This window comes from Cajanus cajan, chromosome 1 (genome assembly GCF_000230855.2).
Source record: "Cajanus cajan strain Asha chromosome 1, NIPB_CcT2T_4, whole genome shotgun sequence".
Lineage (NCBI taxonomy): Eukaryota > Viridiplantae > Streptophyta > Magnoliopsida > Fabales > Fabaceae > Cajanus > Cajanus cajan.
In genome coordinates, this window is record NC_138517.1 from 89,476,381 (window position 1) to 89,491,912 (window position 15,532).

Genomic DNA, 15,532 nt, shown 5'->3' on the forward strand with positions numbered 1-15,532 from the left:
GCTTAGTGGATTCCTTCCAAAGACACCTTTAATTTTTATTTTCAATTCTACATAGTCATTTCCTTCAAGAGACACTCCTAATTCTCATTTTCAATTTCGCTCAATCATTTCATGACACTTACCATCTTTATTTTTCATGATTTTGGAGTTTCCAATCCTTTCTAATCAATCACAAGCTCATCTACAAACTCTAAACCCAAATATAAACCATCAAAACGATTCTAAGCAACGTATTCAACATGCAAACCACTTCTAATGTAACATGCATGCCCTCAACAACGAGAGATAAACAACTTTGAGTTTTTAGTTCACTTTTCCCAAAAATCTCAACTTCACAACTTCAACATGCAACAACAAAAATAAAACAAGTTTCCTTTACCTCGTTGATAACCTAGAATCGACAAAAGGAGCAGAGAAGATGACAAACTTCTTATGACTTCAACATAGGGACTCTTGGCTTTGAGACTTTGAATCACCTACACCAACTAAGTTGGATAAATTGGATAAACGGCAAGAAGTAAGGAGAGAAGGGTCTTAGTGAAGAAAGAGAAGGAAGAATACAAAAAAAAAAAAAAAACTCTATCTAGCCTCTCTTAAAAAATTTCTAAAAAATGAAGTTATGAATCCTTTTTCTAAAAAATCCATATAAATCCTTTTTAAAACTAAACTAACTTATCTAATAATAACTTTTTACTAAACCACACTACTTTCAACAAACATCTTAAACATGAGTGTTACAATATGTACCTGTCTAGGGGCACACTCGTACTCTGCAGTGGGGAAAAGGGCCGAACGGATACTTCAAACGGTCTCTTCAGATGGGGGAGGTACCTGCAAAAGGCACTCCGACGCTCAAGTTAGTACAGGCACGATTTTCTAGGATAATAAATGAATAGTGTTCTACCTCATTATGTGTGACCTATTTATAGCCTCTAACGTGGGCCTGAGCATTGTGGGCCTTCTCAAGTGTTTACCAAATTAGGTAATACGATGTTAATCAGCTACTTATGCCTTAATCATGTGCTTACCTTGGCTAACTGAAGTTAATGGCCGTCCTTCACCTATCGGTACGGCATTTTGCCGATCCGTCGGGTAAAGGAATGGGAGTTGTTTATATGATCGTTAACTGGGCCGACATGGAGACCTCCTGGTACACAAGCCCCCCAGCCTTTATACGTGAAACGTCATAAAGGATAAAAGTGGTATAGTTGGGAATGTAATATGAGGAGTTGTGGCCGATAGGGTGTGTCCGGGCTTTTTTTTTTCTTTTTTAAAATTGAAGAGGTTGCACACTTCGAGAAAAGGCCAGAGGTCACAGCTGGTGATGGGATGTGAAGAGTTGTAGCCGTTGGGCATTTATGACGCATGCACGCTTGGTAACTGATGCGCATTAATGACGCATGCGAGGAGTCTTGGATTATGAACCGTTGGATTCAAATGATCCAACGGTGGTTATAGGGGTGTGACGATTGGAGTACTTGTAGGAGACGCTTATAAATAGATGTGTGGTGGGGACCCAGAGAATACTTGTTTCTTGCTTGCTCCGAGCCGACGTTATTGTGTATTTGCTTCATTCTAGTGCTTTCACCAAGACCAAACGAGCTTCAAGTTTTCTAGGTATGTTTTCATGGCCAATGAGGATGTAGTACAGATCGACTCCTCTGGGGATACGGGAGGTTCTAACAGTATCGGGTCGGCACGGGCTCCGGACCGAGATGCCGCTTCGGCATCAACGTCGAATGGGTCGAGTCAAACAGGATCTGCATCAAACGCGAGCGATTCATCGTCTGCTATAGTCTCCGATAGCCAACCAACCACCAACTCCAGACAATTCCCACCCATAGAGACTCCTGGTTATTCGTGGGTGCACGGGGAGGTGGGTAGCGTTTATTCTCGGTATGGCAACAAAGATTCAATTGTTCGTTTTGTCTCGGCTACAAAATTTTTAACCTTTCCGCCCGAAGAGGAGCCCTCTCCAATATTCTTTCAGCCGTGTCGAGGTGACGGCGGGCCAAACCCAGATTTTGTGTTCTTAGATCAGGGGAACTGCAAGTATCACTTTTTTTATGTGTATGACTACATGTTCCGCGATTTGAAGGTAACATTACCGTTTGACGAGTACTTTTCGGGTATACTACGGTTATTGAACGTGGCTCCGTCCCAACTCCATCCCAATACATGGGCTGCGATGCAAGGGTTTAGGCAGCTTTGCCTAGCCCTCGGCATTAAGCCTACGCCTCATCTCTTTCTATACTTTTATTCGTCTCGGCCCACCAGAAAGGTTAAATGGCACTCTCTGGTTCGGCACGCTGACTGCTTGTTACAGCCGTATACTACTTCCTACAAAAATTTCAAAGTAGGATTCATCAAAGTGATGATTCGGCTGTCGACGGGGAAGAAATACTTTTGGGATAACGAGGAAAGACCATTATTCCCTTTCTATTGGACTTAGAAACCCCGCAAGTATGATACTGTATCGACATCTCGCATGTCCCCGGAGGAGCGCTCCAGCTTAAATTTTTTGTTGAAACTGCCTCGGCCATTGTCGTGCCGACCATTGGTTCGATTATGCGACTCGGCCAACGCATTAGAAGATTTGATTGGTATAGTAAATTTCTTTCTCAAGTAAATTCCTGTGTTGTCATTGATTTTGACTAATGATGTGCAGGTATCATGGCAAACTACGGAGATGAAGATCTGGATGTTCGCTCTTTGATCATGAATCAAGCGGCAGCGGCCGCTGCTAATAAGACAACCAACCTGCACGGAAAGCAACCCACTCCCCAGAGTGGTGCGACCGGACCCTCGGCCAAAACCAAGAGGGTAAACAAGGGTCCAACTTGGCCTCCTCCTGAAAAAAGAAGGCCCGACTCTCAGGCTGAGGAGAAAGTTGTCGAGCCAAACAGTCTCGCGTGGCTGACCCATCTGTCGCGGATCAACTGACTGCACAGAATTTCTTGGCCAGTAATGTTAATGCTCAAGATTTCTTGAGTCAAGACCTAACTTCTGAAGCTGGTCAAGGGCTGTTGGGGCGCATGACTTCGGCTCAGAAATGGAGCTTCTTTTGTGAGTTTCAAGTTCGAGCCGTGGCTCTAGCTCAAAGCATTGTGATGGAGCCAAACGGGGAAGCCGATGGGCTTCGTCGGCAACTGGCCGATCAAGAGAAATTTGTTCAAGAGACGCTGGCGGCGCTCACTGTCGCCCAGACGGCCAACAATAAATTTCAGGCCGAGCTGGATTGCCGGGGGCGCACAGCCGACGACCTGGCTCTGAAGGTCCAACATCTGGAGGTGGCCTTGAATGGTGAGAAGGAGAAGTTTGCCATCCTGAGTAAGGAGCTGGAAACCGAAAAACGGGCTTTCGGGTCCTTCAGGGAAAAAGCTCGCAGCAAGGTTCTGTCTCAGCATCAAGCTGGGTTTGCTCAGGCTGCTCGGCAAGCGAGCTTCTTTGGCGACTTTCCCCCGGACTTTCAACTGGACATGACAAAGGACTTTTTCCAGGGTAAGTTGGTGGATCTGTCCGCCATCCCTCGGGATCAACAGGTTGACGAGGAGGCCCCGTCTCGGCCTCCCAGGCCGAATGACGAGGAGACGGCGTGCGACGAAAACGCTCCTGAAGACGGTCCAGTCCAGGGGGAGCCTGAGGTGGTGTCTTAAGCTTTTAGTTTGACATTTTGTAATACCGAGCCGAGAGTGCTAATATCAATGAATGTACTTTGTAGGCCCTTAGTGCCTTATCAATGAATGAATTTTTTGGCTGTCATGTGCTGATTTAAAACTTTTTTATTTTAGTAAATTAACGTAAACCGCCTCCTTGGCCGAGAGGGATCTCGGGAGGGAAGAAAGTAAAAATTAACGTAAGCCGCATCGTTGGCCGAGAGGGATCTCGGGAAGGAAGACTTGTAATTAGCGTAAGCCACATCCTTGGCCGAGAGAGATCTCGGGAGGGAAGACTTGTAAAAATTATCGTAAGCCGCATCCTTGGCCGAGAGAGATCTCGGGAGGGAAGACTTGTAATTAACGTAAGCCACATCCTTGGCCGAGAGGGATCTCGGGAGGGAAGACTTGTAAAAATTAACGTAAGCCGCATCCTTGGTCGAGAGGGATCTCGGGAGGGAAGACTTGTAATTAACATAAGCCACATCCTTGGCCGAGAGAGATCTCGGAAGGGAAGACTTGTAAAAATTATCGTAAGCCGCATCCTTGGCCGAGAGAGATCTCGGGAGGGAAGACTTGTAATTAACGTAAGCCACATCCTTGGCCGAGAGGGATCTCGGGAGGGAAGACTTGTAAAAATTAACGTAAGCCGCATCCTTGGTCGAGAGGGATCTCGGGAGGGAAGACTTGTAATTAACGTAAGCCACTTCCTTGGCCGAGAGAGATCTCGGAAGGGAAGACTTGTAAAAATTAACGTAAGCCACATCCTTGGCCGAGAGGGATCTCGGGAGGGAAGACTTGTAATTAACGTAAGCCACATCCTTGGCCGAGAGAGATCTCGGGAGGGAAGACTTGTAAAAATTAACGTAAGCCGCATCCTTGGCCGAGAGAGATCTCGGGAGGGAAGACTTGTAAAAATTAACGTAAGCCGCATCCTTGGCCGAGAGAGATCTCGGGAGGGAAGACTTGTAAAAATTTTGTAGATATTTGTCAACACAAAATGTGAAATGTATACTCATTGATGGATTGATGCCTCGTTAAAAACCTTGCCGACCAAAAACCCCTTTTCACATTTTTATAAGGGGAAAAAAGATCGGTCAAGGAAAAGAGTGCACCGTGGTATAATTACATTGTCCAGGCATTACAAAACCAAATTTAACTGTAGTATGTCTTCAGGTGAGTAGAATTCCAGGTCCTTGGTATGACCTTGTCGGATAGCTCTTCAAACTTATATGCCCCATTGTTGAGTGCATGCCTTATGCGAAACGGTCCGTCCCAATTAGCTGAGAGTTTGCCCTCGGAAGCGTTCTGCCTGGCCGAACCAGTTGCCCTCCAGACTAGGTCGCCTTCCCGAAAAGTCCTCGACTTTAGGTTAGAGTTAAATCGTCGGCTCATTCGTTGTTTGCACGCTTCTGCCACTATTCGTGCTTCTTCTCGCACTTCCTCAAGGACATCAAGCTCCGCTCGGTGTGAGTCGTCATTAACTTCTTCCTGAAAATGCTGTCGTCTGAACGAGGGCTCGCCTATCTCCACCGGAATCATGGCATCTACGCCGTACGTCAAACAGAAGGGTGTTTCCCTGGTAGTCGACTGTGGCGTACATCGATAAGCCCAGAGGACTTCCGGTAGTTCTTCGGTCCATGCTCCTTTAGCCGTACCGAGACGTTTTTTGAGTTGGGTGAGAATAACCTTGTTTGCCGCCTCGGCCTGGCCATTCGACTGAGGATGCTCCACCGACGTAAACCGATGTCGAATTCCAAGGTTTTCCAGGAAAGTGTTGAACTTCTTGTCTGTAAACTGGAGGCCATTGTCCGAAACGATGGCATATGGAATGCCGAAGCGGATGACCAAATTCTTCCATACAAATTTCTGAACATTAGTTGCCGAGATGCAGGCGAGCGGCTCGGCTTCTATCCATTTGGTGAAGTAGTCCACCGCAACCAAAAGAAATTTTACTTGTCCCTTTGCGACAGGAAACGGTCCGAGCACATCAATACCCCATAACGCAAACGGCCATGGGGAGTTGATGCTGTGTAACTCGGTAGCCGATGCATGAATGACATTGTCGTGTCGCTGACACTGTATGCACCTTTTGACAAATTCACCATAATCTCCTTTTAGTGTCTGCCAATAATAGCCGGCCCGTAACACCATTGCTGCCAAGGTTCGTCCTCCGGAATGGGAACCGCAGATTCCTTCATGGATTTCTCGCATACGTAATCAGCCTGCTGATTGTCAATACATTTGAGCAACGGGGTGGAGAATCCCCGCTTGTAGAGTTCGCCAGCTACTATGGAATACCTAGCTGCCTGGGTACGCAATTTTCTCGCTTCTATTGGATCGGTGGGCAACTCCCCTTTGGAGGATGAAGTTCCGAATGGGAGTCATCCAGTTCGGTGCTTCAGGACCGGTGGTCATGCACTCTACCGCCACACTTGGAGAAGGAATTTCCAAGTGAATCGTTGTTCTTAGTTGTCCCGACTTTCTACTGCTAGCGAGCCGAGCCAACTGATCGGCTCGTTTGTTGTTACTTCTCAAGACGTGCCAGATTTGAACTTTGGCGAAGTCATCTTTTAGTTTCTGGAAGAGGTGATAATACTGTAACAAATTAGCATCTTTGACCTGGAAGTTATCGTTGACCTGCTCGGCCACAATCTTTGAGTCAGTCCAGCATACAACCTTCTTGACACCCATTTTAGCTGCTAACCTCATTCCGGCTAGTAATGCTTCGTACTCGGCCTGGTTATTAGACGCTCGGAAACCGAAGCGAAGCGATTGTTCTACTGTGATGCCTGAGGGGCTAGCTAGAATTATTCCCGCCCCGCTTCCTTGAGCATTGGAAGATCCGCCAACATGCATGGTCCATGGCTCGTCGTGGAAATTACCTGCTGGAGTGAGCTCATTGACGAAGTCAGCTAAATGTTGCAACTTGATAGGTCCCCTCGGTTCAAAGGATATGTCGAATTCGGAGAGTTCAACCGACCAGACCATCATTCTACCAGCAATTTCTGGCTTACGAAGGACTTTCGCAATTGGGCAATCGGTTCGGACGACCACCTTATGACTTTGGAAATATTGCCTGAGCCTTCGAGCCGTATAGACGAGCGCTAAAGCTACTTTCTCTAACAACTGGTAGCGCTTCTTGGCATCTTGTAGCGTCCGACTGGTGAAGTACATCGGTCGCTGATCCCCCTGATTTTCCTGTACTAAAACAGCGCTTACCGAATGACTTGATACGACAAGGTAGACTATTATATCGGCGCTAGCATTCGGTTTGGAGAGTACGGGGGAAGAGCCGAGGCGTTGCTTGAATTGTTGGAACGATTCTTCACACTCAGGGGTCCAGCTAAACTGTTTTGCTTTCTTTAGCAGGGCGAGGATTGGCTGAGATATCTCGGCCAGTCGAGGGAGGAAACCGGGAAAGCGACGTAAGCCGACCCGCTAACTTCTGTACTTCTTTAAGAGTATCGGGACTCTTCATCTCCAATATGGCCTGACATTTATCCGGGTTCGCCTCGATGCCTCGACTGGACAACATGAACCCCAAAAACTTTCCACCTGAGACGCCAAACACGCATTTTTCGGGGTTCAGCCTCATCCGGTGCTGCCTGAGCGCTCGGAATATTTCAGCCAGGTGGCGCACGTGGGCGGAAACTTCACCGAACTTTACTACCATATCATCAACATAAACTTCCAAGCACCGACCGATTTGATCCTGGAAAATTTTGTTCATCAGACGCTGGTATGTGGCCCCGGCGTTCTTCAGGCCGAATGGCATAACTCGGTAGCAATAGTTGGCCGTCTCGGTGATGAACGCTGTCTTTTCTTCATCTTGAGGGTGCATGCGGATTTGGTTATACCCCGAATAGGCGTCTAAGAAAGATAGGAATCGGTGGCCGGACGCCCCATCGACGAGCCGATCGATATTGGGCAAGGGGTAGGCGTCTTTCGGACACGCCTTGTTCAGGTTGGTATAATCGGTACACATATGCCATTTCCCGCTTGATTTTTGGACCATGACTATATTAGCCAACCATGTTGTATAATGCACTTCTCGTATAAATTGTGCTTCCAGTAATTTGGCTACTTCGGCCTCAATTGCCACTTTCTTTTCTTCTCCGGTCTTCCGACGCCGTTGAGCAATCGGCCTTGCCTCCCGACTGACTGAGAGCTTATGGCAAAGGAAATCCGGGTCGATGCCGGGCATGTCGGAGGGGTGCCACGCAAATAAATCGCTGTTGTCAAGGATCACTTGTTCAATAGCCAATTTTTCTTGCTCAGAGAGGGCCGTTCCGAGATAAGTGAGCTGGGAGACCGAGACTCCTACTTGGAGAGGCTGCTTATCCTCTATGGGTTATACTCTTTCGTCTTTGTCAATCCGGGGATCAAGGTCAATAACCGATTGCTGTGACACCGAGTGAAGACCCTTCGGCTCCTCACGCGCTTCATTAACTTTTGGTAATCGAAGGCTGGCAAAGTAGCATTCTCGTGCAGTTTTTTGATCGGCGTGGATCGTGATGACATGCCTTGATTCAGCCGGGAATTTCATGGCTAAATGGGGTGTAGAAACTATTGCCCCAAGCCGATTCAAGGATGGCCGACCAAGTAGAATGTTATAAGATGTACTGGTGTGAACCACCACGTATTTAACCGAAATGTCTCGGTATTCGGTTCCTTCAAACCCGAACCGAGTTGACAGCTTAATATAACCTTTTGTTTTAACCCGTTCACCTGAAAACCCAACCAAAGGTTCGTCATAAGGGACCAGCTCGGATTCCGGAATGCCCAACTGCTTAAACGTGTTCCAATACAGAATGTCGGCGGAGCTTCCCTGATCAACCAACGTTTTTCGCATAACACAGTTGTGGATTTCGACACTGATTACCATTGGGTCGTCCTGATCCGGGTCAATGCCTCTGAAATCATTCTCGGTGAATGTGATAGTGGGGAGACGACGACGAACTGTTTCTACTGCATGTACATGCCGAACGGCTCGAAGATGCCTCCTTTGAGCCGAGGAGGATGACCCGCCACCAGCGAATCTGCCGGCTATGGTATTGATGACTCGCCGAGTCTGTGTTGGGGGTTCCTCTTCTCTTCTGCTTCTTGACCGACTTCGTTCTCTGTATGAGTCTGTTCTTGTTCTTTGCTCGGGTTGATCTTGCCGCCGAGGCCGATCGGTGTGTCGGGACGAGTTTAGGCGATCTATGAAACTTTGTAACTGTCCCTGTTTGATTAGGTCTTCAATTTTGTCCTTCAATGTCGCACATTCCTCTGTTGAGTGTCCCCTATTGCGATGATATCTGCAGAACTTACTTGTATCGGCCCTGGGAGGGGTCGAGGCTCGTTTCGGGACTGCTAGCACCTCTGAAGCAAGTGCCCGTTCCAGGATTGCTGATCTGCTTGTATTGAGGGGCGTATATTGGGAGTACCTCGGACCCCGGGGTGGTTTCTCGCGGGGCCCGAAATCCTTCGGTCGACCCCGAAAACTAACATCGGTTGGTTTGTCAGATTTTGTCGAGACCTCTGCTCGGGCTTGGTTTCGGAATTCTGCTAATTCCTCCATCTGCATATATTTGTCAGCTCGTCGACGTAAATCGTCCATGTCTGTAGGGGGTTTCTTACAAATGCTATTGGCAAAAGGTCCTAGCTTCAAGGCAGTGGTAAGGTGGTGTAGGGCTACAGCGGGGTTCAAGTCTCGGATTTCAAGGGCCGCTTTGTTGAATCGACTCATGAATATCCGGAGGGACTCCTTTTTCTCTTGACGGATGCCTACTAGTGCCAGCGAGGTTAGCTGGTGAGGCCAACTGGTAGCAAACTGTATTGTGAATTGTGAAGCTAGTGTACCGAACGAGTTGATTGAATTGGCGGGAAGCCGGGTGAACCAACTTAATGCTCTTCCTTTCAACGACGTTGGGAAGATACGGCACAAGGCGGCATCATCGGTAGTGCTCAGAGTAACTTGGGTTAAGAATACATCCACATGCTCATCCGGATCTGTGGTGCCGTCGTACTTGTCGAGGGACAAGGACTTTCAATGGTCGAGGAGGGCGGACTGCATGATGTTGGGTGTAAAGGGATGTCGGTGTGCCCCAGCTGGCATGAGCTGTACTGGTTGGCTCGCCGACGCGTGGACAACCGGGGTAGCAACAGAAGTATGAGGAGTGGAAGTGTGATGGCCGTACGAATGGAAGGATTCCTGAGTGTGGGTTGTTTCTGATGGCTTCCAAGTGGGATCCTGGTGCTGATTTTTTAGTGCAGCATTCTCTTCTCTTAATGCGACCATCTCGGCGGCATCCTTTTCTCGCTGCTGTTTCATGGCTATCACCTCTTCCTTCATCTGGCGTACCATGTCGGTCAAGTTTGTCTCCTCAACTGTCTCGGCCCTGGACTGGTGCTCATCTTCGGACTGATGTCCTTCAAAATCAGTATTCCTTGTCTTTACCATGATGTCTTCAAGATAATTCTCAGTACGTCTTCTTCAAGCTATCGATTCGGCCCCACGGTGGGCGCCAAAATGTACCTGTCTAGGGGCACACTCGTACTCTGCAATGGGGAAAAGGGCCGAACGGATACTTCAAACAGTCTCTTCAGAGGGGGGAGGTACCTGCAAAAGGCACTCCGACGCTCAAGTTAGTACAGACACGATTTTCTAGGATAATAAATGAACAGTGTTCTACCTCATTATGTGTGACCTATTTATAGCCTCTGACGTGGGCCTGAGCATTGTGGGCCTTCTCAGGTGTTTACCAAATTAGGTAATACGATGTTAATCAGCTACTTATGCCTTAATCACGTGCTTACCTTGGCTAACTGAAGTTAATGGCCGTCCTTCACATATCGGTACGACATTTTGCCGATCCGTCGGGTAAAGGAATGGGAGTTGTCTATACGATCGTTAACTGGGCCGACCAGCAGTTGGTCGAGTGACCTGACGGAGCAGCATTTGCCCGTCGGTACGTGCTGTGACGGTGCGGCCTTCAACCGATCCGTCATAGATATGGCTTCGGCTGTGGGCCGAGCCGATGCTTCCGCTGAGACTTTCGTATGGTTTTGGTAGCGTGGGTGTCTGATGAAATGACACGTGTTGGTCAACGTGACCGATGGAGACCTCCCGGTACACAATATATATGCTCACAAATAGTTATTTTACTTATTATACATATGATTGCTCGTATAAGATTTATTTCTTTTGTTGCATGATATTATAAGCAGATATATACTTGATACTTGTATTTCCATTTAGTTATTGTTAAATCATAATAAGTATATTAACCAAAATAATCATTATATGTCATATTATTTTAAGATTAGAAAAGATTAAATTCACATTATTTTTAAAGTTTGAGAACTAAATTCGTCAAAATAAAAGTATAAAAACATTGATTACGTTTACCAAAAGTGTAGGTTTAATTTTTTGATTTTAAATAATAATTTCGGTAAAAATTAGTCATTTTTGATTTTTTTTAATATCTTTTAAATTTTTGCCCCCTTCAAATTGTTTAGGTCCGTTCCTGGACATCGTGATGTACCACAATATTTGAGATTTAGGCTCAGTATGAAAAGAAATCGTTAAAAAAGTAATCCGAAAGCGTAATATTTTAATCTCATTAGTCTAATTACAATATCATACATATGAATAATGCGAACATATTAACATAGATTTAGGATCAAAATATAATGAATGGTTAACCTTAGGAATTTAAACAAAACATCTAAAAATGTTAAGAATTTATTTTAAATTCCTTTAATTTCAGAAATAAATATGTTAAGGACAAAAAATCTTGAGGTTTCGAAAGAGGCGACAATTAGTTTGGTACTACTCTGACAAACACAAAAAGTACGGAACTTAATTAAGACTTTATTAGGATAAATTAATCTAAAAAAATATTTTAAAGAAATAAAATACAAAAATAAATAAAACTAAAATTATATTATGTATGATCTAGTCCGTATAATTTTTTATATTAATTTTAAAAAATATTTTTTTAACTTATTTATAAACTGATTTTAGCTTATAATTTTCTTTTACTGTAAGTGTTTTAAGATATACATGTTAATAAATAATTTTAAACTGTTTGAATGTATTACTGCATAAATACTTACAAGATTATGTCTCATTTCAAAAAATAAAAAAGTATAATCAAATCATTATAAAAATAAATTAAAAAAACTAAATCATTTATATAAAACATTCCCCATACAGTAATTAATAATAAATTTATAAAATATACTTAATACAATCAGGTGGTGGATCAAAAGATTAGCACGTATATATAATTGATGGTTCTTATCAACATGTTGATTGTTAAGTAGTGAGATGATAAGAGGAGTGTGGACCATGAAAAGGAACATTTGTCATGTTAAGCGCATAAAGAAATATTAATGAATGTAAGCCTCGGAGGTTGCCAAAGCCAAAGCTGCGACGAATAATTCTCAACTTGCCAACTTGTTCGCTGCCCGTCCACATACATTGGATTTCTCTCCAAAATTTCCTACTTCTGACAGCTGTTCTACATACCAAACAATTTACTATATTATATTCTTCCTATCTACTTCGTCACTATAGTTATTTTTTTCTTCCCTAAAGCAAAAACTTCATAAATATGTTGCTTACATCTTTTTCACTTAACCTTAGTTTCTTTTTTGTTGATTGTATTTGACAAACTTCGGAGAGTCTATATCTGATAAATTTCTGCATTGGAACGATAATATGTTATAGTTTAGTCGACAATATAAATTTATATTAGATTATGTGAAATTGGTAAAAAGTTAATACGTTTCTATCGAAGTAATGGTAAACATGTAATGATGTGTCATGATTTCTACAATTAACAATATAATATTTGATTCTTTGTCATATTCATGTTTGGTGTCACACAACTTACACTCAACGTGGATTAAGTATAGGTCCCGAGATGATTATCTCTTCTCATGCTTAGTGCCATTTAGTTCATGGTTGATATCATTCCATTCTAAGACGATTTTTTCTCCTTACATCTAGTGCCATTTAGTTCACATTCGACGTCAGTTCAACCTAAGATGATTATATCTTCTCATGCCTAACATCACCAATCATATGTTCAACGTGAGTGAGATAAAGAACCTCATATTGAAGTGACATATGATGTCTTAAATCGACATGGTGAGTAATCTCCATTATTACAAATCATGAATTTGCCTCCAAGCACACGAAAATCAAAAAAATCCATATGCAAAGCCATAAGCCAAACCTACACAACACTAGCAATTCATCTCCAACACATTTTTCAACATGCAATCATCTATACATCAGATTCACCCAAAACCCATCTCTTAACATGTATTACACATTTAAGTCTTTCCACACGAGAATTTCATCCCAAAATACAACTCAACCATGAATTTGAAAAGTAGATTCAATAACATGCAACATTAACCATCATCAAAATTCAGTCTAGCTTTCCTTACCTCATGATCAAATAGAAAATGAGGAAGAAGAAGATAAAGAAAGAAACTCAAAGCGACCCCGAAACACTTCGCACGAATCAACAACTCGATTCTAGTTTCTTACTAACTTTATCACAAATAAAACTTTGGTGAAATTATGGGTAGAAAATCACCTCACCAGAGAAGGGTTAGAGAAGAATGAGACTTACAGATTATAACACTTCTCTCTCTAAACTTCTAAAGAACAAAACTTATGATTCTCCATTATAAACATAAACCTTAAATACTTACCCCTCCAAAATCAAATTATACCTTTGTCTAAAAAAACTTCAAAACTTTATAAACTCATAAAAAATCCTCAAAAAGTTCCTCATCACCAATCAACAATCTACAAATCATATAATTAATTAAAACAACAATCACACTTTATAACTCATAATATTACAAAATAAACATGCATTTGATCTCTTTTCTATCTTTAATTTTTATTTTTATCCACACTTCATTATCTCAACTTGATATAAGTTTAATAATTTATTTTAGTCTATATGTAAAATTTATAAGTTTTTAGTTTTTAAAAGAACAATTTTAATGTACTTTAATCTTTGTCATTAATTATTTTTTTGCCTTTATTAACTTCAACCATTTACCGTTGTAACACTGTCAATTTTTAGTGGTTAAAACTTCTAGAATTTTTCTAATAATTGTTAAATTGTTATATATATATATATATATATATACTACATGGACGAATCCATATAGAGGAGAGTGGGGGCACATGTCCCCACTACTATTTTACACATATTTTTTTATTAAAAAGTATTTTAAAAAATTTATATTCTAATATATATATATATATATATATATTTAAATTATGATATGTATAAAATATAAATTTTAAAGAGTTATTCATTTATTTGATATTTATCGAACTTTTGAAAGAAATTAGTTCTCATGTGTGATAAAAATAACTCCTTAATAATGAATTAATTTTTTTAAAAAATTAATTTTTAATAAAATAAAATTTGCAGCATATATGTTTACCTTTTGTGCTTTCTATTTATGTATACATTGATTAAAAAAATTAAAATAGTAAAGATTGTATACATTGTTTAAAAAAATCAAAACGGGAAAGATTGGAAGATTTATATTCTATTTAGAATTTTTATTATAAAATATGTTTTGAAATAAATTATCATCTAAAATATTATATAAGATATTAAAAACATGTTTCTATTATAAATAATTTAAACTTGATGTTTATACAATTTAACATATTTATTTTTATGTTCTTATTAGCATTAAATTATTAAAAATATATTTTTAGGATTATAATTATAATCAAACATTTAAATTTTTTTATGATAGATAAATAAGTCATATTTATGACATGTATTTTAAAAAAAGTTGGGTTCAAACTACTAAATTATAATATAACATAGTATGATCTAACTTGTTTTCATCCTTAATCATAATCATAGATATAAAAATTTGTAAAAAATAATTATGAAATATATTTATATTTTTAAAATTTATATATAAAATTTTTAATGTTATAAATATATAAATAATTATTATCCCACTATTTAAAATTTATGGATTCGTCACTATAAATTTCTCGAGTTGACAAGGGAAAACATAAAAAAAAAATGAAAAAAATCATATTAATACATATAAACAGGTGAGAAAAAAACCAAAAAACATTATAGTTTAAATGAGAAATAAAAAATTCAAACGAGAGAATAACAAATGGGAAAGTACAAAAACGAATAAAAAGTGAGTGAAAAATATTTACACAGACAAAAAATAGTGAAGAATATTAAACAAATGGAAAAAGCTTTTAAATGAACAGAAAAAAGTTATGCAAATGAGGGAAAAAAACAAATAAAATAAATATGCAAATAGGTGGCAAAATAAGCTAAAAGAATTTTGAAATTAATAAAGAAGTTATGTAAATACTTTTAAAAAAATTAAAAATAGACAAAAACAATGGTAAAAGCTATCATGCAAATGAATAAACTTTTTATATAAATAATAAATATTTTACTAATAGTTATTTTTTATTTTTTATTAAACAACAACAGTAGTAATATTTTTTTTACAGCATAGTAGTATGTATTGTTAGATTGTAACATATTGTTTTATTATATTTAATGCATATAATTATATTATTATAATATAATTTAAGAATGATTAACGTTTCCTTAAAAACAATAGTAAAAGAAAGTAGTATGATGCGATACTGTTAAAAAGTAAGATAAAATAATTCAATTATAATTATAAATTATATCACATATATTCACAATGTATCCAAAACATATATTTTATATAAATTAATTTTTTAATATAGTTTTACGTTATTTTTGGTAGAGAATAATAGCTCACTTCCACTGAATGAGTAACAGCTGTGCAGGTGCATGATACCTCTTCCGCAGAGAACTTCATCT

The 15,532-nt window shown here is 40.6% G+C and overlaps 2 protein-coding genes across 2 annotated transcripts; both read right to left on the reverse strand.

Moving 5' to 3' along the window:
• Window positions 1-5,957: 5,957 nt before the first annotated feature.
• Window positions 5,958-6,833, reverse strand: LOC145956138 (uncharacterized). Its single transcript, XM_083071703.1, has one exon. It carries the CDS (start codon window positions 6,831-6,833, stop codon window positions 5,958-5,960), a length of 876 nt encoding a protein of 291 aa, XP_082927829.1.
• A 1,177-nt stretch (window positions 6,834-8,010) lies between these two features.
• Window positions 8,011-10,104, reverse strand: LOC109790452 (uncharacterized). The gene is made up of 2 exons (XM_020349604.1): window positions 9,769-10,104; window positions 8,011-9,687 (listed from the first exon to the last, which is right to left on the reverse strand). Exons 1-2 carry the CDS (start codon window positions 10,102-10,104, stop codon window positions 8,011-8,013), a joined length of 2,013 nt encoding a protein of 670 aa, XP_020205193.1.
• Window positions 10,105-15,532: the final 5,428 nt, after the last annotated feature.

Excerpts from the sequence above, each read along its gene's own strand:
- LOC145956138 (XM_083071703.1), bottom strand. The coding sequence starts at position 6,833 with ATGTACTTCACCAGTCGGACGCTACAAGATGCCAAGAAGCGCTACCAG.
- LOC109790452 (XM_020349604.1), bottom strand. The coding sequence starts at position 10,104 with ATGGTAAAGACAAGGAATACTGATTTTGAAGGACATCAGTCCGAAGAT. Across the intron at positions 9,688-9,768 it reads ACGCGTCGGCGAGCCAACCA|TCCTTGTCCCTCGACAAGTA; the intron begins GTACAGCTCATG and ends GACCATTGAAAG.